This window comes from Trachurus japonicus, chromosome 1 (genome assembly GCF_045865225.1).
Source record: "Trachurus japonicus isolate A0001 chromosome 1, Traja_1.0".
NCBI lineage: Eukaryota > Metazoa > Chordata > Actinopteri > Carangiformes > Carangidae > Trachurus > Trachurus japonicus.
In genome coordinates, this window is record NC_140907.1 from 33,872,852 (window position 1) to 33,897,628 (window position 24,777).

General features: G+C 46.3%; 2 protein-coding genes across 2 annotated transcripts in view; both read left to right on the top strand.

Annotated features, from left to right (window-relative positions):
• The first annotated feature begins 1,851 nt into the window (after positions 1-1,851).
• atp6v0e2 (ATPase H+ transporting V0 subunit e2) overlaps positions 1,852-24,777 on the top strand; it is a 263,253-nt gene continuing 240,327 nt past the window's right edge. Inside the window, exon 1 of the mRNA XM_085785758.1 lies at positions 1,852-1,865. The gene's annotated coding sequence lies outside the window, so the exon portion shown is untranslated. The remainder of the gene's footprint in view (positions 1,866-24,777) is intronic.
• LOC146992359 (B-cell receptor CD22-like) overlaps positions 22,263-24,777 on the top strand; it is a gene marked incomplete at its 5' end in the record, with an annotated part of 40,770 nt that continues 38,255 nt past the window's right edge. Inside the window, 3 exons of the mRNA XM_085788458.1 lie at positions 22,263-22,515; positions 22,607-22,864; positions 24,121-24,371. Of these exons, the coding sequence (XP_085644584.1) occupies positions 22,263-22,515; positions 22,607-22,864; positions 24,121-24,371 (762 nt within the window). The remainder of the gene's footprint in view (positions 22,516-22,606; positions 22,865-24,120; positions 24,372-24,777) is intronic.

A 24,777-nucleotide genomic window follows, 5' to 3' on the forward strand; every position in this document is an offset into this window, starting at 1 on the left:
AACAGACCAGCTGTTGACCCCTGCAGGTATCTTGGAGGGCGAAATGGGAGTATCCAGTCCACATGTGTTTAATGTATCTGGAGAAGGTGTACAATTGGGTTGTGATATTCTGTGGGAGGTGCTGCAGAAGTATGGGGTGGTGGGGCACGTCTCAGGGCTATCCAATCCCTGTATTCCCGAAGCAGCAGCTTCAGTTTCTTGGCACTAAGCCAGATGTGTTCCCAGTGAGTGTTGGTCTCCACCAGGACTGCACCTTGTCACCAATCCTGTTTGTGATCTTCATGGACAGGATATCAAGTGCTAGTCGCTGGTTGGGGGGGTTGCAGGTTAGTTGGGTGAGGATTGCATCAATGCTATTTGCAGATGATGTGGTCCTCATGGCGCCATTGGCCTGTGACCTTCAGCACTCGGTTCACAGATGAGTGTAAAGTGGTTGGGATGAGGTCACCTCTAAATATGAGACCATGATTTTCAGCAGGAAACCGGTGGACAACCTACTCTGGTTTGGGAATGAATCTTTGCCTCAAGGTGGCTGGAGACCCCAGCCACCCTCCCCTTAGAGATAAAGTGCGAAGTTCAGCCATCCAAGTGAGACTTGGAGTAGACCTGCTGCTCCTCTGCATTGAAAGGAGCCAGTTGAGGTAGTTCAGGCATTTGGTAAGGATGCCTTCAGTGTGCCTCCCGAGGGAGGTGTTCCTGGCTCGTCCAGCTGCAAGTAAGCCACAGAGCAGACGGGGGACCAGGTGGAGGGATTATATCTCCAGCCTGGCCTGGGAATGTCTCGGGATCCCCCAGTCAGAGCTGACTAATGTAGCTGGGGAAAGGGAAGTCTGGGTCTCATTGGTGGATCTGCTGAAGATAGATGGATGTTAGTAAAAAGTATTTTTGTTTTATATTTTTATTCTTGGCACCATGTTTGTTCATTTATCCCTTTTTATCTTTTTCCATTATTCATATTTACATCATTTGAATGTACATTGTTGAATCTGTGACATGCAGTCTGTTGTTGACATTGATTACCGCAGCGAGGGTTTTGACAGGAGTTAGGAAGAGAGAGCACATCTCTCCCACCTTAGCTTCTCTCCACTGGCTTCCTGTAGGATTTAGAATAGACTTCAAAATCCTTCTGCTGACTTATAAGGCTCTTAATGATAAAGCTCCAACCTATCTGAAAGAACTAATCATTCCTTACTGTCCTACCAGAGCACTCCGCTCCCAGAATGCAGGTCTGTTAGTGACTCCCAGTATCTCTAAAAACAGACTGGGAGGTAGAGCCTTCAGTTACCGGGCTCCTTTACTGTGGAACCAGCTCTCTCCATGGGTCAAAGAGGCAGACACTCTAACTACATTTAAGTCTAGACTTAAGACCTTCCTTTATGACAGAGCTTTTAGTTAGGGCTGGTTCAGGTAGCTCTGAACCATTTTATAGCTACGCTGCTATAGGCTTAGACTGCTGGGGACACATCTGGTTACACAGAGCCCTCTCCTCCTCTTCTCTTCTCTCCTCTCCTCTCCTCTCCTCAGTATATTTTTGAACTGTCATTTTCTGCTGTACTTTGTAGTTTGGCCTTGGTGTCTCGCACTCTCTCTGTGTTTCCTCAGATCCACCGGAGCTCCATCTCTCTGCACCAGCCGCCGCCTGCATCGCCCCCCCCCCTCCCTCCCCTTCCCCTGCTGTTAGACCGGCCTCCCCTTCCTTCCCATGGACCAATCTGCCACCCAGCCCTCCCATCGAGCGGCCAGCTCTCCCTGCCCCCCGCCCCCCCCCCCGCCCCTCCCCTCACCAGAGACTGCCTTCATCAACTCCTGCTAACATTTCCATATTTCGCACATTCTGTGACAAACTGTAAACTGTTTTCTTGTCTGTAACAACATCTATTGCACGTCTGTCCGTCCTGGGTGAGGGATCCCTCCTCTGTTGCTCACCCTGAGGTTTCTCCGACTTTTCCCTGTTAAAAGGGTTTCCATGGAGTTTTTCCTCAGTCGATGTGAGGGTCTAAGGACAGAGGATGTTGTTACGATGCCATGTAAAGCCCTTTGAGACAAACTGTTTGTAAAAACGGGCTATACAAATAAAATTGCCTTGCCTTGCCTTGCCTTGCCTTGCCTTGCCTTGCCTTGCCTTGCCTTGCCTTGCCTTGCCTTGCCTTGCCTTGCCTTGCCTTAAACAGTTGTAACATACAATATTTTTGCTGATGTCTTTGACTCTAAAACTGTAGGATTCAGATCATGCATCACAACACTGATTATCATTAGTAATAGTATTGATAACATTATTACTTTTGTTTAAAAATTATCCTGATGAAGAATTTTTTTCCCCATTTTTTAATCCTTTGTTGCAAATCCGAACTTCAACATTTAAGTGGTGAGTGTTACTGCACAGTGAGGGTTGTTTGAATTAACTGTATAAATGGAGCTGGTTCATCTGAAGGATTCAGTAACTGCATACAAATGTCTGGACCTTCTGTTTAAGAGAACAAAAGCATCTACCGAGGCTCAAAAAGAACTGGGTGTTGACATTTGTTCTTCCTGTGTCGTTGACGGTAGTCTAAGTCTTTGTGATCTCCTATCACGTGCAGAATAAACCACGTGTGAATACTCATATACATGCCAGCAACACCAATCTGAAGAGTAGACACGGTCGCGCACATCCAGTTCAATAGGTGCTGGCCTCAAAAAATGTGGACAGGAAAAGCAAAAAGAGGAGACCGCACACATCAGCTCCCTTCTGTGCAGATTTATTAGCACATCAATAGTAACGTTTCGAGCTCATAGCTCTTCATCAGACTAACTCATACACATAGGACGCCCCGTTTTTAAACCTGCCCCCGAGGGTCACATGGTGAGTCACATGGTAAAGGGAATGTATACATCAAAACCCATCTTGTACAAAACCAAAGCATACAAAAAGTCAAAGACACTTCATCATAATTAAATAGACCAACACCCATCAGGCCGACTGGCCGTCATACAGATCTAATGAATTAGAGGCGCCTCTAGTAATAGGATGGCTAATCTTCAAAGTCTAGGACAAGGTTATCACATTATTAATATTCTAAACATTTTGATCTTGTTTAAAGATTTAACATATTTTAAAGTTCAATTATCCATAACCCTGAGCTAGATGAGGGACAATCCAACCACAAAAAATGAAAAAGTTAATATATAGACGATCAAATATGCATATAATCCAAACAGTAGAATTCCCTCATGATAAGTGTAACATGAGAAGTGACTACTACAATGATCATACGCAGAACAACTCAGGAACCACCTATCACACAAAAGATGGAATATAAACATTAGAAGATAGCAAATAACAAAAAACAAAAAAACAAGATAGCAAATATCAAATATCAAGACCCGTCATAGTCGACCCTAATGCTGAATACAACAGGGGAAAATCATCTACAATATTACACATTACTAGACTATTATACAGACTCTTTCACAATGTTCAATTTCTTCATCAAGCCCCCAACAAAAAAGCTCAAAAAGAGCTCACAAAAAGATCACATAAAAGGTCTGATGTTAAAGTCCTCGTTTAGACCAACGTGTATATCCAGTACAGTTCTCTCTTAAGGAGTAAAGTGTCAACATTGCCACCTCTGCGAGGGAGTTTGACTGATTCAATCCCAATATACTTCAATGAGGCAACGCTGTGACGTGCTTCTGTGAAGTGAACCGCAACTGGACTGGACGGGTCATGGTTCCGGATAGCACATCTGTGCTCTGTGATCCTCGTTTTTAAAGGTCTAGTAGTTTTCCCAATGTAGGCGAGACCACAGGGACATTGAAGCATGTAGATGACATTTTTAGTTTTACAGGAGATGATGCTCTTAATGGGGAATCTCTTTCCAGAGTGGGGGTGGTTAAAGGAGTGTGTTTTGTATGTGGAATTGCATTGTTGGCAGTTGCCACACCTGTAGTTACCAGGTTGGATTTGGGTGAGGAAATGTGAAGCGACGGGTGGTGGTCGGTCTGCTCTCACCAATATGTTATGAAGGTTCGGAGGTCTTTTATGGATCATTCGAGGAGGGTCCTTGAAGCATCCCTTCAATGCTGGATCCGAGTCCAGGATGAACCAGTGCTGTTTGATGATTTTCTCGATTTCCCGACCCACAGGTGAATATTGAATGCAACATGATGTCTTAATCTCAGATTTTTTGTTTTTTATTTTGTTGAGGCATTCATTCTGGGAGGTCATACGAAACCTGGTCTCCGCTCCAGAGATCCACTCCTCCTTGTATCCCCTCTGTCTGAAGCGGTCCTGTAGAATGGCCGACTGTTCCTGGAAATCCATATCATCGCTGCAAATCCGTCTAATACGGTTGAATTGGGAAATTGGGAGACTCTTCTTGAGAGGGGTAGGATGGTATGAGTCCCCATGAAGTAGTGAGTTTTTATCTGTGCTTTTTCGATATAGGCTGGTTTTTAAAGTGTCCCCCTCCTTCGAAACCAGAATATCAAGAAAGTTCATTTTTTGAGCATCAAACTCCAAAGAAAAGTTCAAGTGTTCATTTTTGTCATTCATAAATTTGTGAAATTGTCTTAATTGTGTCTCTGTGCCAGTCCAAACGAAAAAAATGTCATCAAGATACCTTCTCCAATGAGATATGTGGTCCATGAAGGGGTTAATGTCTTTATTGGAGATCACCTCCTGTTAGCAACACCAATCTGACCACAGAGTGAACAGAGGAAACAATGCAACAACATTTCTCATAGTCTAATAATAGTTTTTTTTTTTCTCCACTCACTCGGTCTACATTATGATCGACAGGTACACTAGTTTTCTGTTTGGACGTCTTCATGCTCACTGTAACTTAAAACAGCAACAACTTTAACAAGTGGGAGGATTATGCAGGGGGTCAGCACTCATATCTATTGCTGTAAAATGTGTCCAAGACAGTTTATTATAATCATGATCAGAAACCAGAAGAATATTTTCCAGCCACAATGATTCTCATGCTACCAATCGCATAAATGTTACTCATTTAATTACAACATGTAGCTCTGCAGTATTTGCTTCCCCTCTGTATCAGTGAATCCCTCTGCTGAGATAGTGGAGGGCAGTTCAGTCAATCTGACCTGTAGCAGTGATGCTAACCCAGCAGCTAATTACACCTGGTACAAGGAGGATGAAGACTCACCGAAAGCTTCAGGAATTATTCCTGTGAAGCCCAGAACACGAGAGGACATCATAAATCCACCTTTAATCTGACTGTTATTGTGTCAGGTGAGTTCTGCACATCCATAGTCTGTTTACTGCACCATAGCTCATAAACATTTCCAGACATCTTGTAGCCGTGAATTGAGACCTCCATCATATTGTATATATAGACATAATTAATTTAAACGTCTGCAAGAGTTGCGTCTGCCTACCCTCACTTTTTAAGGCGGTGGACAAAAAATAGGAACATGTCTCAGCTTATCACGTTACAGGTGAATAGACTAAATCTCTACAAATGGCATCATACAACACTGAAACCTCCATGCAGGACTTATTGCAGTACTGTTGTTGGACTGATTTAAAGATAGTCGTTCCTACTTAACTGACACTTCAGAGTATACGTAAAACTTTCCATTGTTGTCTGAGAGCTTACCATTTCCTGGTCTGTGGTCAATGCTGTACATTATCGAAAGGAAAGAAGTTTTCTACCGCTCATTCTTCTGAGGACAGAGGCCAAGGCAATGTCCTTCTACTCTGTGAGTGTCAGAATTTGATCAAACTAATTATTTGATTAATTATTTACTTTCTGATCATTTCGTTGTCTCTGATGTCGCTAAGTGAGATGGGAGGAGCAGCTATGATTTTAACAGCAGCAAGTGGACTTTTCATTTTCCTCCTCTCGGCACCAGGTAATGTATTTTCAGTTTAATACGACAGACTAATGTTAGGAATACCAGCACGAAAAAGGTACCGTGGTACTATACTGCGTTTGGGAGGAAAAAAAAAGTACTTTTTTAAATATGAATGACTAAAGCATATAACTGTCAGGGGTGATGGGGAAGGGGAAACAGCGTAGAGGGGTTCCTGCTATGTACATTGAGTATCGGCAACCCATTATATTATATTCGGTATGACTTTGACTTGTCAAGGCTTTCCCACAACTAGCAAGCGGCTGGAGAAGAATGGCTGAGTTCTGTTTTTGTCTTAAGAAACCAGGCAAAGCTTGCAGGTGTTTGATGCCTCGTACTGTATGTGCTGGGACCCTATTTGTACTGTTGACGAAGTATGGTGCTGTTCTGAGCATTTATTTGTCCTACAACATTGAAACCTTCATGCAGGACTTATTGCAGTACTGTTGTTGAACTGATTTAAAGATAGTCATTCGTACTTAACTGACACTTCAGAGTACACATAAAACTTTCCATTGTCGGCTGAGAGCTTACCATTTCCTGGTCCTGTGGTCAACGCTGTATGTTATCGAAAGGAACAAGGTTTTCTACCGCTCAATCTTCTAAAGACAGAGGCCAAGGCAATGTCCTTCTACTCTGCGAGTGGCAGAATTTGATTAAACTAATATATTGATTATTTCATTGTCTCTGATCTAAGTGAGATGAGAGGAGTAGCTATGATTTTAACAGCAGCAAGTGGACTTTTCATTGTCCTCCTCTCTGCACCAATGTATTTCCCCTTTGACACTACAGACTAAGCTTGTTAGGTATACCAGTACGAAAAAGGTACCGCGGTACTATACTGCGATTGGGATTTTTAAAAAAGTACTTTTTTAAATATGAATGACTAAAGCATATAACTGGCAGGGGTGACGGGGAAGGGGAAACAGCATAGATGGAAGGATACAGGGTTCCACTTTTTTGATTGTGGTTGGCTCTTGGCTCCACAGACAGCAGTATTTTGCTATCTGGCTGTCTGTACTGAAGTCACTACAACTAGAGAAGTTTGCAGTCATCAAACTTGATCTCTCGAGGGGATTCAGTCACACGGTGCATTATGGGCATGGGTTAAATTCATGCTGGAATATGCTTGTAATAATCTCCTTTCCTTCAGCCTCATGTTCTCATGCTGTTGTCAATGAACAGGCATGGCAGTGGTGCTTTGAGTGTGCGTGTGGATACCAACATCATTTTTGTGACCCCCCCCCATTTGGAAAAATTATTGAAATATATTGGTACCAATACCAAAGTGGTATCAGGACAATACTACAGATCATGTAGCACTGTTGTTAACTCATTGGCTGCCAGCCATTTTCAGAGCAGAGAGCCCCATACTGCCAGCCATTTTAGAGCATTGATATTGATGGACAAGCTCCGCCAGACCGTCCTCCAGCCCCTCCTGTTGAAAAATGCAATTGACGACTATAGTTGTCAATGGCAGTGAACGGTTGTAATTAGATTGACGACTATAGTCGTCAATGGCAGCCAATGAGTTAAGAGCAGCCTTAGGTGAGATTACACAGTGATGGTTCATGTTAGCTCTGCGACCTTCTCTTTTTTTGTCTCATTGGCTCACAGTGGGATGATGTGAGAGCCAAAGTTGTTTTGTAAATTTACAATCAGTTCAGTTATGTTGCAGGTTTAAAAACTGATGCAGCTTCACAATATTAAAGCAGATAACAGCGGCACGGCCGTTTCGGCTAATGCTGTGTTCAAGGCAGGCTTTTGAAACCGTAAGTTACAGCTTCAAGTCACAACTACGACTTGGTAGCGTTCCAGGTAACCCGTAGCTCGTGTTTTTACCGTCCTGTTGTCTGTGAAAGTTCCCTATAACGGCCACTCGTAACTTCCGACCCGTGAACTCGTACCAGATCGAACTGGTATGACTTCACAGGAAGGAAAAACACAAAGTACGAGTTTCCTTGAACGCACCATGAGTTAGCAGCCCCCGCCCTTGTCAGGCATCAATTGGTCCTCGTGCTACGTCACCACATTCACGCGCATCCCTTGTGTGGCAGAGTGGCCCACTCATTGTTTGTTTTTATATTTTGGGTGTAGTGCTTTAGGGTGGAATTCCACTTTCATTTTGGGTGTAGTGCTTTAGGGTGGAATTCCACTTTCTTTTCCTGCCCACTGTGTCACCGTCTGGGATCAATCTCCCCCTTGATTAAGGGGCGGCGCACCGAAAATTATATGTGACGAGGCTCACCTGGTCCAGGTGCGTGTCCTCCTGCCTCGTCTCAGTAGCGTCGTCAGTGCAGCTTCGTCTGGCGTGACGGCGGCAGTGTTTGTGTGGCGGTGAGGTGCAACAGGCTAATCCAATACTTTTCATGTTCTCCGGTAAGTTTTCCTACCAGTAGTTTATTGCTCTGCATCTGTGGCTTGGCATGGTGTTTATTGCACTCTCTGCTTGTAGCAGAGTCGGCTGGTCGTCTGGCTGGAGCGTGAGGAAGGAGTTTGGTCCTGGGGGCTTTTGTGTGTGTGCGTGAGTGTGGCGGTTCACACGGCCACACAGTGTCTGCTCCTTTTGCTGCTGGTTGTGCCTCCGCTCTACGTTGTCAGGTAGGTCTCTCGATCTCATTGTACTGCGCATCGGTGTTATGTAGCAACATGGCTGACTATCCTTGGCTTTGCAGCAGTGTGGCCCGACTACGTCGGAAGTGGGAGTGTGGTCTGGAAGCGGGCGCATATGCTTTGCGTGCGTGGTGGTCAATTTCTACGGTAGGCTGTCTCATTGTTTTGTGCTTTAATGTAATGTGCCTTCTCTAGCTGTTCTTAAATATGACTTTGCCGCCTCTGACCTGTTGTCTACAGCGAAGCTGCCGTGTTGTAGTGCACCTCCCCCTGTGCCGGAGCCCTGAAGCATCCACGTCCCTAACGAAGCGGGCCTCTACACTGCCAGGGTCCCTACTGCTGTTCTGTCTGAGTTTCTTTTGTTTCTTTTCTTTACAAGCTCATATTATTAGTTTAGTATTTAATAATTTTTATTTTGGTTATTTGTTGTGGGTATGAGCGTGAGGTGCAGGCCTGTTGCCTAGCACCTGAACCCTGTTAAAGCTGCAACTGCGCTGTGCCCCTGGGCGTAGTTAGTTTGGGTATTTTGTTTCTTTTTTTTGTTTTGCTTATATATTCAGAGGGTTCGAGAGTGTGTGAGTGGGTGTGTGTGTGATAAAAAGAAAATATTTTGGTGTATGTATTTGGGCCTAGTAATTGAAGCCTTTAACCGTTGTCTCTTCTCTCTTGGGCAGGAGCTGCTGGTGCCACAGAGGCAGGAGACTGACTGATCCCGGTGGTGGCGGTCCCTTCACTCCCCTGTACAGTAGTGCACTTTGGTGTGACCAGTGTGTGTGTGTGTTTTTCATGTGTGGTGTTAACATAAGGGCCCCTTTCCTCCCCCCTTATCAGCAGTCCTCCATGCCAGTGAGCCCTCAGCCCTGCACCTAGCACTTTAATTGACACGTAATATGCTTCAAGTGGCCCTGGTTAACTTGTGCAATATTCCTGATTGATTTTATAGCAATTCGAATTGTATATTTTTTTTAAAAGAACATTGTCAATAAATTGTAATCTTTTCTGGAATCACGTCTGCACGCTGTGTCTTTTAAACCTGTGTGTCCTTTGGGGTAATAGAAATTAGTATCTTACCTAAATTTCCTGGGGGCGAAATTCCCCCAGGTGGCGTTGTTGGGTTCAGTAAGGAAGTAAACTTAATTTCTCCTTGTAGCATTGCCACAACTTGGCGTTGTTGGCAGGATGACACTTTGAAGTCAGACGTGTATTCCTTTTTGTTTTCTTTTTCTCACCTTACTTTCATTATTTGGGTTTTGTTTCCTTTAAAAAAAAAAAGAAAAAAAGAGCTTGTGTTTTTGTTTTGTGTGTAATTAGTCAGACAGAACAGCAGTGGGTTAACCCAGCCCTAAACACCATCTTCTAAATTTATCTAGCAGGTTTTCTGCAGCTCCACCTCTGGTACCATGGAGGAGGAACTGCAACAGCTCAGAGAACAGGTCATGCAGCTGAAGGCAGACAATGAGCGGCTCTGCCGGGAAAGGGAGGCCTCGCGGGCTGGTTCAAGCGCGGCTGCTCCAGCCCCTCCTGCCCCGGTGAGTACTGCTCCAGGAGCTGATGTCAGTGCTACAGTAACAGAACGATTGGTGGTAGTGCCTCGTGACCGTAGGTGCCCAATCTTTAATGGTAAGACCGGTGTAAGTGTGAATGACTGGGCGGAGGAAGTCCAGGCCTGTATCCGTGCCCGTCGTCTGACGGCTGCTGATCAGGCCCTCTTTATGTTTGATCATCTTGAGGGTGAGGCGAGGGAGGAGATAAAATACCGCACCAGAGCAGAGCAAGCAGACCCAGACCAGATCATTGCTATCCTGAAGGACTTGTATGGTTGCACCCGCTCCTATATAGCTTTGCAGCAAGCCTTTTTCGCCAGGACGCAGCAAGAGGGAGAGACCTTGCAAGAGTTTTCCTTGGCTCTGATGGCCCTTATGGAGCGGGTAAAGCAGCAGGCGCCTGATGGTCTTCTTAACTCTACCGTTCTGCTTCGAGACCACTTTGTGGAGCATGTTCTCGATGGCGCCCTTCGTCGGGAGTTGAAACAGCTGGTCCGGCGTCAGCCTCAGGCCACTTTGATAGAGGTACGTGCGGAAGCTCTCCGCTGGGAAAGGGAGGGATTCCCAGGGGGCGCTAGAGAGCGCAGTCATTCTCTCCCGGCCATGTATGGTCTGCAGTATGGAGTCCAAAGTAGTCCCTGTCCACCTTCGGCCATTCCACAGAACTCCGACCTATGTGAGTTGAAAGAACTTTTAAAGCGACAGCAGGAACAACTTAATCAGCTCACTCAGACTGTGGCCTCTTTGCACCCCACTTCTTTGCCACCTCGCCATAATCATGCTGGTCCATTGATCTGTCGTAGATGCCATCAACCAGGCCACTTTGCAAGAGAGTGTCATGGCCGGCAAGCTCCTCCTCAGGCCCGTGCTAGTTCTGCCTTCGGCCGAACCACCCATGAAACCAGACAGGCTCCTTCTGCTTCCCAGTCGGAAAACTGAAACCCACTGAGTTGCAGAGCCACTGCTCAGGTGGGGAGTCGACGGGCTCAAGGGAAGGGACCGTGGGTAAATTAATGTCATCGTGTCCTCATTTGGATCTTTTGATGAGTGGTGTTACGGTCCCATGCTTGCTGGACACTGGGTCCATGGTGTCCACCATAACAGAGAGCTTCTTTTTGGAGCATTTTGCCCCATGGGGTCACAATCGCCTCCAGTCTTGTCATTGGCTCCAACTTCGAGCGGCTAACGGCTTAGCAATCCCGTACATTGGCTATCTTGAGCTGGACGTGTCACTGTGTGGCAAGGTATTTCATGGATGTGGGGTACTGGTGGTACGAGACCCTCCTGGTGCATCGTCTTCTGTCCCTGGGATCTTGGGGATGAATATCATCCAACGATGTTACCAGGAGCTTTTTGGTTCACACGGTGCAGGGTTGTTTAGTCTGCCTGCCGTGAATCAAGCTCCTGATTTAGTTCTTGAGGCCTTACAACAGTGCCACCAATTAACCACTCTCCCGTCAAGGGATCTCTTTGGGACTGTCAAGGTCCGCGGCCCAACGCCAGTGCGTATACCCGGTGGGGTTACGCAGTTTATTGCAAGCACATGTCCTGAACAACCTTCTAGCTCTGTCGTACTTTTTGAACCCCTGGCATCTGGGCTTCCAGCGGGACTCCTTGCTTCCCCCTGCCTTATTCAAGTTGTCCGTGGTACTGCTTACGTCCCTGTAGTCAACGTGGGTACGGCTGACGTCCTCCTCTACCCACGCATCCGTCTGGGTACCCTCAGCCGTGCCCAAGTGGTGAGTTTACCCACTGGGGTTACAGAGGTGAGGTCAACCACAGCTACAGTTTCTTCTTGTACGGCTGAGGTCCCTGTACAGAGTGGAGTAGAGGAAGTAGACTTGTCCGCTTTAGCGCCTGAGCACCAATCCGAGGTGCGATCTCTTCTGCGCAGGTATAGCTCGGTCTTTTCGGCACATGACGGTGACCTTGGTTGTACCAAGCTCATTTCTCACGACATACCAGTGCTTGACAACGTCCCTGTGCGACAGAGATACAGGCGCATTCCCCCCTCGGAGTATGAGGAAGCCAAGGCCCACATTAATCAGCTTTTGGAGGCCAAAGTCATCAGGGAGAGCAGTAGCCCCTACGCCTCCCCAATTGTCTTGGTTAGAAAAAAAGATGGCAGTTTGCGCATGTGTGTGGACTATCGCCTCCTTAACAGTAAGACGAGAAAAGATGCTTTTCCCCTCCCTCGTATAGAGGAGAGTTTGGATGCCCTCTCCGGTGCGTGTTGGTTTTCGACCTTAGATTTGGCCAGCGGGTATAATCAAGTTCCCGTGATGGAGCAGGACAAGCCCAAGACAGCTTTTTGCACACCCTTTGGCCTCTTCGAGTGGATCGAATGCCATTTGGGCTGTGCAATGCCCCAAGCACGTTCCAACGGCTGATGCAAAGAATGTTTGGGGACCAGCAGTGTCAGTCTCTTCTTTTATATCTCGACGACATTGTTGTGTTTTCTTCTTCCATCACCCAGCATCTGCAACGCTTGGAACTTGTGTTGAATCGTCTACAACATGAAGGCTTAAAGGTCAAACTGGGAAAATGCGCTTTCTTTCAGAAAGAGGTCAGCTATCTTGGGCATATCATTTCAGGGGAAGGTGTTTCCACCGACCCAGCAAAAATTGAGGCGGTTGCCAAGTGGCAACGCCCCCGCCATGCTACAGAGCTGCGTTCATTTTTAGGATTTGCAAGTTATTATAGGCGCTTTGTAGAGGGATTTGCGAAGGTTGCAGCCCCTCTCCATAAGCTGGTAGCTGAAGTAGCTGGGACACAGGGCAAACGACGCCATAAACAAGATCTTGGTCCGTCATGGACACCCCAGTGTGAAGAGGGCTTTGAGGCTTTGAAGACAAAGTTAGTCTCAGCCCCAGTTCTGGCATACGCGGATTTTTCCCGCCCCTTCATTCTGGAGACTGATGCGAGCCATGGTGGCCTAGGAGCCGTCTTGTCCCAAGAGCTTGAGGGGAGGTTAGGCCAATAGCCTATGCCAGTCGAGGCCTCCGACCAACCGAACGAAACATGACCAACTACAGTTCTATGAAACTGGAATTCCTTGCCCTCAAGTGGGCGATGACAGAAAAGTTTCGTGAATATCTGTTGGGGCACCAATGTATCATCTTCACTGATAATAACCCGTTAAGCCATCTTCAATCTGCTAAACTGGGAGCCACTGAGCATCGGTGGGCTGCGCAACTGGCTGCCTTCAATTTCGAGATCAAATATCGATCAGGCCGGAGCAATGGAAATGCTGACGCACTTTCCCGGCAGTACATCTCAGGTCCCACCGCGGTTGAGCAGGCCCTACCAGGTACAGCCGTTCCAGCTGCACTTCAGCAAGCTGCCCAACCAGTTGCAGTGACCCCAGTAACTCAGTCCGTGATATCTGCCCTTCCATCACATACTCCTTCAGATATTCACTTGCTACAGCAATCCGATCCCCTCCTACAGGAGGTCTTGGTCTTTTGGAAGCAGCAGGTTCAACCGACTTTAAGAGAAAAGCGGAATTTGTCTAAACCAGCTTTGGCACTCTTGCGACAATGGGATCGTTTGGTGGAGAGGGATGGCATCCTTTATCGCAGAGTTTTTCGCTCAGATGGTGGTGAAGAGACTCTCCAGCTGGTCTTGCCAGCTCGATTGAAGCAGGAGACGCTGAGGCTGCTTCATCAAGCACACGGCCACCAGGGTATTGACCGGACGACGGAGCTGGTACGAGAGCGATGTTATTGGCCAGGGATGTGCTCAGACATAAAGCAGTGGGTACAGGAATGTGAGCGTTGTCAGGTCGCAAAAGACTCCGGGCCAGTTGCACACAGCTTTATGGGACATTTGCTGGCCTCCCGGCCAAACCAAATCGTTGCCATTGACTTTACAGTCCTGGAGCCTTCCCACACTGGGTTGGAGAATGTTCTTATAATGACAGATGTATTTAGTAAATACACTGTGGCTGTCCCAACTCGGGACCAGCGTGCACCCACTGTGGCCCAGGTCTTGCTTAATGAATGGTTCTTTAAATTTGGGGTACCTAACCGCATTCACTCCGACCAAGGTCGCAGTTTTGAGAGTACTTTGATTCAACAGCTCTGCTCTCTGTATGGGGTGGAAAAGTCCCGCACCACCCCATACCACCCTGCAGGAAATGGACAGTGTGAGAGGTTCAACCGAACTCTACACAACCTCCTGCGTACCCTACCTGTCTCACGAAAACAGAACTGGGCCTCCTGTCTCCCGCAGGTCCTTTTCTGTTATAACACCACGCCTCACCAGGTCACAGGAGAGTCTCCGTTCTTTCTTATGTTCGGACGTGAACCTGGCCTTCCTGTGGATTTCCTGCTGGGTCGAGTCCAGGACCCTGTACCGGGAAGGGTACAAGATTGGGTGGCTGAACATCAGGTAAGACTTAGGGTAGCTTTTGAGGGGGCACATGATCGGCTGTTGGCAGCGGCTGGTCGTCGCAAGGAGCGGTACGATCAGCGGGTTCGTGATGAGCCTTTGTGTGTGGGGCAGCTTGTCTACATGCGAGACCACAGTGCTAGGGGACGTCATAAAATCCATGACATTTGGAGTCCGGTGGTCTATCAGGTTCTGGAGGTGCCCCGTGGTGAGGGTGCGGTGTACGCCATTGCACCCGTAGATGACCGGGAGAGAGTGAAAAGGGTGCACCGTAACATGCTAAAGGCCCAAGTGGGGCGTGGATAAGGTTGTCCCCCCCCCAGTTCCTTCGTCATTGCCAGTGGTGCCAGAGGATAACTTGTCGACTGAGGATGACCTATGGGTGTTGGTCACTGAAACCCCGTTACCATCTGCTGCCGATGCGGTCAGAAACCCGAGGTCCATAGAGTCTGGTGCTGCACCTCCATGGAGGGACCTGCCTGCCTCCGAGACACCTCTGGCGCAGGGACAGTCTGGAATCCCAGTTCCTTCTCCACCCCTGGTTGATCCCGCCAGTATTAGTCAGCCCGTCCTTCGCAGAACAGGTCGAGCCACTGCGGGCCAGCATTCTAACGTCCATCGTCTTCCACGGGCTGTTGGTCATGTTGATGAAGGAACAGTTGACCCAAGGGCAGTGTCTAATGTCCAGTATGTTCCCCACCGGCCATGGTGCTAACTTCAAGTTTGCTTTAGGTTCATCGCCGGGACGGCGATGCAAAAGCTGGGGGTAGATGTGGCAGAGTGGCCCACTCATTGTTTGTTTTTATATTTTGGGTGTAGTGCTTTAGGGTGGAATTCCACTTTCATTTTGGGTGTAGTGCTTTAGGGTGGAATTCCACTTTCTTTTCCTGCCCACTGTGTCACCGTCTGGGATCAATCTCCCCCTTGATTAAGGGGCGGCGCACCGAAAATTATATGTGACGAGGCTCACCTGGTCCAGGTGCGTGTCCTCCTGCCTCGTCTCAGTAGCGTCGTCAGTGCAGCTTCGTCTGGCGTGACGGCGGCAGTGTTTGTGTGGCGGTGAGGTGCAACAGGCTAATCCAATACTTTTCATGTTCTCCGGTAAGTTTTCCTACCAGTAGTTTATTGCTCTGCATCTGTGGCTTGGCATGGTGTTTATTGCACTCTCTGCTTGTAGCAGAGTCGGCTGGTCGTCTGGCTGGAGCGTGAGGAAGGAGTTTGGTCCTGGGGCTTTTGTGTGTGTGCGTGAGTGTGGCGGTTCACACGGCCACACAGTGTCTGCTCCTTTTGCTGCTGGTTGTGCCTCCGCTCTACGTTGTCAGGTAGGTCTCTCGATCTCATTGTACTGCGCATCGGTGTTATGTAGCAACATGGCTGACTATCCTTGGCTTTGCAGCAGTGTGGCCCGACTACGTCGGAAGTGGGAGTGTGGTCTGGAAGCGGGCGCATATGCTTTGCGTGCGTGGTGGTCAATTTCTACGGTAGGCTGTCTCATTGTTTTGTGCTTTAATGTAATGTGCCTTCTCTAGCTGTTCTTAAATATGACTTTGCCGCCTCTGACCTGTTGTCTACAGCGAAGCTGCCGTGTTGTAGTGCACCTCCCCCTGTGCCGGAGCCCTGAAGCATCCACGTCCCTAACGAAGCGGGCCTCTACACTGCCAGGGTCCCTACTGCTGTTCTGTCTGAGTTTCTTTTGTTTCTTTTCTTTACAAGCTCATATTATTAGTTTAGTATTTAATAATTTTTATTTTGGTTATTTGTTGTGGGTATGAGCGTGAGGTGCAGGCCTGTTGCCTAGCACCTGAACCCTGTTAAAGCTGCAACTGCGCTGTGCCCCTGGGCGTAGTTAGTTTGGGTATTTTGTTTCTTTTTTTTGTTTTGCTTATATATTCAGAGGGTTCGAGAGTGTGTGAGTGGGTGTGTGTGTGATAAAAAGAAAATATTTTGGTGTATGTATTTGGGCCTAGTAATTGAAGCCTTTAACCGTTGTCTCTTCTCTCTTGGGCAGGAGCTGCTGGTGCCACAGAGGCAGGAGACTGACTGATCCCGGTGGTGGCGGTCCCCTTCACTCCCCTGTACAGTAGTGCACTTTGGTGTGACCAGTGTGTGTGTGTGTTTTTCATGTGTGGTGTTAACATAAGGGCCCCTTTCCTCCCCCCTTATCAGCAGTCCTCCATGCCAGTGAGCCCTCAGCCCTGCACCTAGCACTTTAATTGACACGTAATATGCTTCAAGTGGCCCTGGTTAACTTGTGCAATATTCCTGATTGATTTTATAGCAATTCGAATTGTATATTTTTTAAAAAGAACATTGTCAATAAATTGTAATCTTTTCTGGAATCACGTCTGCACGCTGTGTCTTTTAAACCTGTGTGTCCTTTGGGGTAATAGAAATTAGTATCTTACCTAAATTTCCTGGGGGCGAAATTCCCCCAGGTGGCGTTGTTGGGTTCAGTAAGGAAGTAAACTTAATTTCTCCTTGTAGCATTGCCACACTTGGCTGCACACACAGCCCTTCATGCCGTTCTCTCCCCTCATTGGATAACACTTGTATCCCACAAGGAAAATTTTCTCCTCGGGTTACAGCAGAGCAGAGTGACGGAGAGACTCGTGTTTAGGCTGAAATACTTCATGTAAGTGATTGCTGACGGAAAATAGGACTATTTAGGACTTATATTAACAAAAACATTCCACTGATATCTGCTTTAAAATGTGACTGTGGTTTGTGCTGTGCTCTGTGTTACAGTGATACAAGGTCAGAATGACTGGACAGTGACCTGTGCTCCAACTCAGATCTGTGCTGTAGTAGGATCAACAGTGGACATAAGCTGCACCTACAGATACCCAGACTGGAGAACTGATGATGATACTACAGCTGGAGAAAGACTGTGGTTCACTAAATCCAATGGTAATGAACCTGTGGATCTGAGAGCAGACTCAGAGTACTCAGGTCGTGTTCAGTATCTCTGTGGTGACAACGACTGCACTCTGAGAATCACAGACCTGAGAGAGAGCGACTCAGCTGTTTACAAGTTCAGGTTCACAACAAACAAACCAGGAGAGAAATACACTGGTGAACCTGGAGTTACTTTGTCTGTCACAGGTACAGTAACAATTTTATTTCACAATGTTTCTGTTCCAGATGTTCAGATCAACAGAAACATCAGTGTTAATGAAAGATTAAAGAGACCCTGAGGAGTTTGCTTTTGGTTATAAAAGAGTCTCATATTAATGTGGATGATCTAGGCTACATTACCCACACTTGTTAATGGGTCCGCTTCTCTCTCCCTCTCTCTCTCTCTCTGTGTGTTCGGGCTAATAACGGAGAAAGAGCACTATGATCAGTACGGAACGATATTGCCTTGCCAAAAGCCGAAAAATCTATTCATGGCGGACGTAATTTATTTGTGGCATATCAGTGAACACCTCGTCGGGCTGTGACATAACAGGGCTGGCGTCGGCAGCCTAGTCACAGCCACAACACCAGCTAAATGTGTTTCCTCAAATTTGAGGCTGAGTGGCCACCCTATTTACCACAGAGATTTTGTGTGCAGTCATATGACTACCTGGCTCCGTCTGATTGGACGTCGCCAGTGGCTGCATTTGATTGGTGAAACACTGTCATTTGACAGAGTATCTGTTGGAAGCATAGCAGCCAGAGAAGCGGCTTCATTAAAACAAAACAGATGGCCTATTGGATCAATAAAAAAGTAGCGAGTATGTGTGTGTGTAAAATCGGCAAGAAAACAAAACATCGCCGATTGTCCTTTCAATCGCCGATAGACGATCGGCTCGCCAATCGGCACAACCCTAGTTCAGGGCAAACCTGATTAACGATATTTGTAACCTCCTCCTGGACTACTTCTGCTTCATCAGTCCATGAAGGTCTGTTTGCTAGGGTTCACACGATTAACTGTTTAACCGTTAACCGATAATAAGAACTTTGACCAATTTATACTTTTTATTAGCTCCTTATGTCGTCAACTCATGGGGACGTGTCGACACGTGCAGACTTCCATGTGCCTTCGGTCATATTTCTCAACAAAAAGCTACACTGGAGGACTTACAGTAGCCTATTTGCCATGCAGTAAACGTGAAAGAAGGTCAGACAACAAAGCCTACACGGACATAGATCACCTGCTGCGCGAAAAAAAAAGGACGTCAAGCTGACGTTAAGCTGATCAGCTGTTGCAGCACACCGTCGCACGTGTGTTTAACGCAAAGGGGCAGTTGTCGGTCTGAGAAGTGAAGCTCACTTCCACGTTCAAAAAACTGCAATCCCCTTGGCTTCCTCTGGGGGCTGGTGTCAGAAAGCAGCATTCTCCATTGACCCCCATGTTAAAATCGCCGACTTTACATCCTCAATAAACATGTTAAAAGCCTGGTGTCAGAACGTTTTTTGGTCTCAAAAAACGAGCATTGTAATCTTATTGGTTAACGGTTAATAATCGGTTAATTTGTAAGGAGCGTCAGTTATCGATCAGAAAAAAAAATCTAAATGTGCATCCCTTTTTACCATATATTCGGCCACTGTGAGCTTGGACGTCCTGAACCAAAACATCAGTTTCCTCCTGAAAAAAGTTTGACCGTCTGGTGTCACTGTGTCCTTCGTCCATATTGAAATACGTGAATGACAAAATTGCAGTGCGCCTCACCCGCGGCGCATTTAAAGGTGGGGAGAGGAGCTCACTTGATTGGTGAAAATTTGATTAGGGACTGTTCGTTATTTATCATCAGTGCCACCGGAGGGACTCACAGGACTTTTTTTTTTTTTTTACATGACCCCCCTGTCGGAGTCAGTAAATTTTAACATGACCCTGCATTAAGCCTTATCAAAAGATACATGACCCCCCCCCCAGTCATCGACACGCGACATCGCATCACGTAGATCGTGACACTACATTATTTCATTTTGACAACTATGTGCAACACCTTCTCATCAATCCATGCCATTTATCAGCTGTTATTAAAACCCAACTCATCAATAACAGAATCGCGATTGTGGACCAGCTCACATTACACAACAAGCCATTAACAATTAATCCACACTCAAACCGAAGCAACAATAATGTGAACTGCACTCAACAACAACGTATTATTACAAGGTTTACGACAGATATGGCAGACAACTGTGTGTGTGTGTGTGTGTGTGTGTGTGTGTGTGTGTGTGTGTGTGTGTGTGTGTGTGTGTAAGAAAGAGAGGGAAAGAGAGAGAGAGAAAGTACGTAAAACCAGCTAACTGTTAGCTACCGTAGCTCAGGCGTCGGTCTCCCGTCAGGTAAAAGCTGCCGTTTATTCCTCAAATGTAGTTCATGAAGTTGTCTCCGGTACAGTTATCCATCACTGCAGTTGAATTAGCCGCTAAACTGCTGGACGCTAAAACCGAGGGGGGTGTCTGTGTGTTTACAATTCACGAAAGCAAGGTGAACGTACGTGCTGCTCAGACTATGTAGAGTTACGCAATGAGGCAGGCAGGCAGCGTAGCCTCTGTATGGTACTGAAGTTAAACTCACTCACCCATAAAAGACGTGCTAAGCCGCGGGCAGAACCTTTATTGAGTTCTTGGCGAAGCGGTTAGCATCATCGCCTGCGGTGCGGGAGACCCGGGTTCGAACCCCACTCAGGGCAGATCAGGGCAACATAAAATAACGTTGTAATTCGGGGGCCGTTGCTCTCATTGTCATCAGTGCTTGCAGCTTTGAAATGTCCCGTTTTTGTTTTGTTTTTGTTTTCTGCGGGCATTGCAGTGTCCTCCAGACAAAATGTTGAATGACCCCCCCTCACTGACCTTTTTTTTTTAGTGGACCCACCCCTCAACAAAGAATATTATGACATGACCCCCCCCCCATTTTCCTCCGGTGGCCCATTCCATAAATAACGAACGGTCCCTTACTCAGTGTTAAACCCACTTACACCTTCTCTCCTCCCTCTTTGCCACTTGGGCCAGTGGGAGGGACGGAGGTGGGAAATGGGAGTACCTGCGCCTCACCTGAGCCTGGTCTACGAAAATAGACTACCGTGTGTCAGATATTCACATTCAGGTCATATGACTCTAATTAAAGGGTCAGAAACTGACTTCCATTTGTTCACACTGAATAAAAAATGAATGTCCTTGTCTTCTTTGGAAATCCAGGTCTACAGGTGCAGGTGACCACCTCAAAAGACTACTGGAAGTGGGCAGAGCTGAATTGTCTCAGCAGTTGTCATCTACCTAATCATTCTTCCTTCACTTGGTACAAGAATGGACAGAAAACTGGAACAGAAACAGCTTCATTTTCAGACTATTTTGATCCTTCAGACAGCATCAACTGTGCTCTTAAAGGACATGAAGACTTCCCTTCTCCTCCAGTCTGTGAGTTTACTTGGGTCTTCAACTTATATCACCACCTGGTGGCACATTTAACCTACTGCACCTGACTGCATACCTAACGTACGGGGGATTCAGTTTTCTTCTTTCTATATTAATACCATATTATTGTATCTAAATCTGCTGTAATTTAACAACACAACTGTGTCTTTAAACATGTACTACTCTGGTTTAATAAAACATTTAATCTTTCAGGTGTCTTTGGTAAATCCTGCACCAGCGTGATTTACACTGACAGAAGAATCTGTGCCTCCAAAGGATCATCAGTGGAGATTTCTTGTGCTTACAACAGTTATTATGATGTTAAATCAAAGTTCTGGTTCATTCCTGAACATAGTCGTCGTTGGCAAAATCCCTCAGAGCCTGAGGATCTTAGTAAAGACTCTGAATATTCAGGCCGCGTTCAGGTTGTTGAAACAGAGAGAGGACGCTCCACTCTGAGAATCACTGACCTGAGAGAGGCAGATTCAGCTCAGTATAACTTAAAATTCAAAACTACAGGATTTGAATGGGGAAACAGTTTACCTGGTGTAACTCTGACTGTCACAGGTAAGAAGACAAACGGCCAAACACAGACACACAATTAAAACATTTGTGTATCACATTTGAGTAAAGCACCTTAAAGTCCCCCTCCAGCCATCCTTTTTAGTTATTTTAAAGCATTCTCTGTGGTCTTAAAATTGTGATCATGAAGTTTTTAGCCAAAATCACATAACCTCTGCCATTTCCTAGGGCTCTCCTTCTGCAGAGCACCAGTAGCTCATTAGCAATGCGCCTCTGAGTGGTGGGAGGAGACTGCGCTGCTCTGCACCCACCCAGCCACCCCCCCTTGCACCGAGTCCAGCTATACAAGGGGCTGACTGACAGAGATGAAAGATGATGAAACACTGTTAAAAGAAAACGTTTGTCTTTTCTCGGTGAGAAACTGTGGCGGACCCATACCAGACTGGTGCGAGCCACCTTACACCGAGCTACCTAGCCTTTCACTTTTGCGTCAGATGCAGAGCGGGGCGGGAGCTTCTAAGCACTAGTGCCCCGCCCTGGGGTTATGACTCTGTCAACCCCAGTCTGCCTGAAACTGCCAGTTTGCGTCTGCCGTTGGTTCACAGCAATTTAAAGGCAAAAATACTCAGAAATGCAATTTTGCACTTATTTTTCTGCTGATAGGCCTATGTCCTCTAACATCAGAAAATGTGAAAAGAACAAAAAACATGATTTTCATCGGAGGGGGTTGTGGTTTGTAGGTGGGTGTGACTGGCTAGTACATGATTAAATAATCCATGAGCAAATCTTTGTAGATTTGTGATTAACCTCTCATGGCTTTTTGGAGAAGGATTATATTAATCAAGATGCAGTTAAACATGGAGATTACTGAGTATTTATAATCGAGAGAAACAATCTAAGAAGGTGCATCATCAGAACAAAGAATATCTGATTACCACATCCACTTTTTATTCTATTTTATTTTTTCATGTTAACCACTAACACTGTGGGTTCTTCCTCCTGTCTCCAGCTCTGGAGGTGCAGGTGACCAGAACAATAACAGTCCATCAGTCTTATACTGAGGCAGAGCTGAAGTGTCTCAGCAGCTGCAGTCCAGCTGGTCGTCTTTCCTACGTCTGGATCAGGAACGGAGGGAAAATCATTAAGGAGGGAAGTTCTTATACAGACAGGTTTTCTCCTGGAGACATGATCTCTTGTGCTTTAAAGGGACATGAGAATCATGGCTCTCCCCCAGTGTGTGAGTTTTGTCTTCTATTTCAGAAACCAAACACTTTAATTCAACACAACATGGCTGCTCAGGAAACAAATGTTGATGTTTTCTCCTGCAGATTTTCTGAAGGTGCCGTCAGTGTCAGTGAATCCTCCAGGTGAAATCATGGAGGGCAGCTCAGTGACTCTGACCTGTAGCAGTGAGACTGACTCAGCAGCTAAATACACCTGGTACAAGAAGAACCTGACACTGCTCAACAAAGAACCACAGCTGGTCTTCAGCTCCATCCAGTCCTCTGACTCTGGAGAGTATTACTGTGAAGCTGAGAATCAGCTGGAGAGGAGGACATCTGAATACATCTTTATTGATGTGCTGTGTGAGTTTGAGTGTTTATTTTAAATCTATATGAAACTGATTAGTAGGCTAACCCACACAATGTTTTCCAGGCTTTAATTTCTCGTGCTGCCAGACTCAGAAATATTGACCGTCACTCATTTAATATTAAAGGGCCCATATTATGCAAAATCCACTTTCTACAGGTTTTGTAGAGTTTCCTATGTGTTCCCGTGGCCTTTCTATGACGCCTGGAGGTGAAAAAAGTCTGTTCACTCCCTTAATTGATTTCTACACTTTTTTGAGATCGTGTCTCCAAACGGGCGAATTGGAAGTGCTGGCAGACTTGACGTCAGGATGCGCTGAACTCAAGTGACTCCACCTCCCGGTACTTCCTTATACTCCCCCTGGGCCAGTCTGGAAAAACGTGAGCTCTGCCCGCTGACACTTTTCCGGAACAGCGACAGTCGCGAACCCCCCCCCCACACACACACACACACACGCCCCCCCCCCCCGTCTGTCATTTGACATGAAGATGCGGTAGATACGGGAGGAGCGGTCGGTACCGCGGCGGCCAGATGATCCTTTTGAATCATTGACTGAAAAACAGCCGCCTGTCATTAAAATGAAATCGCGGATCAGAGAATATTGGAATGATACCGCTTCTCATCAGCGCAGCGGTCCTCATCACGGAATGAGAGACATCTGAACGAGGAAGTCTCCTCTCCCGGCGCAAAACCACCTCAATATTCTCATCAGTCCATACAACAGTGCACAGTTCGTGCTGCTCCTCAGTTTCACTTGTTTTTTTTATTTGACAGTTTCACACAGAACTTTCTGATGGTAGTAGGAGTCTCTCCATGTTTCTCCTTCTGCCACAGTAAAAAAAAAAAAGAAAAAAAAAGAAAGAAAGAACATTTACATTTTTTCAGACAAGATGCCAGTCTCAGAATTTTTTTTTTTTTTTTCGGAAATCAATGCCCGACCCCTGTCCCAATGTCAACACTGGCACGAAAACCACACCCTCTCCCCGTGACAGCTGTGGAGTGGACGTGGTTTACACATCTTATTTGCATTTCAAGGTGCAGACCCAGAAATGGCTCGTTCTCAGGAGAGCTCTGGAGAGCCATTTTTAGATTACTGAGATGTAGAGCTGCAGATTGATTTGGGGACAATACACTAGGAATACTATATGGTTGGACAACTTAGAACCATGTGAAATAGTTGAAAAACAGCATAATATGGGACCTTTAACATGCAGCTCTGCAGTCAAACGGTGTTGTTGATTTCCTGTTCCAGATGCTCCAAAGCTTCCCTCTGTGTCAGTGAGTCCCTCTGCTGAGATAGTGGAGGGCAGTTCAGTGACTCTGACCTGTAGCAGTGATGCTAACCCAGCAGCTAATTACACCTGGTACAAGGAGGATGAAGACTCACCAAAAGCTTCAGGACAGATCTTCACCATCACTGACTTCAGACCTGAACACAGTGGGAATTATTACTGTGAAGCCCAGAACACGAGAGGACGTCAGAAGTCCACCTTAAATCTGACTGTTTTAGGTGAGTTGTGCACATTGATCATCACACACCTGTTTACTGCACCACAGCTCATCAACCTCACTGCTAATATCTCCTGTCTATTGTTCTCACTTTCCAGGTAAATCAGTAATGATGATCATGAACATCATCAGGTTGACTCTGATGGCCCTGATGCTGATCACACTGGTTGTTGTGAATTTGTTGACCAGGTAAAACTATAAACATCCATCAGTTCACTCATGCTCTTTTAGTTTTTGGTTTTATGTTTTTTATGTTGTGTTTGTTGTTGGTTTAAATCCAGGAAGAAGAACATTGTGAGTTCAAACCCTGAACCAAATGAAGCTGTAGAGATGATGGAGGTGAGAGACAGAGAGGCTCTACAACACTAACAGAACTAACTCTACATATAATAAAATGTGA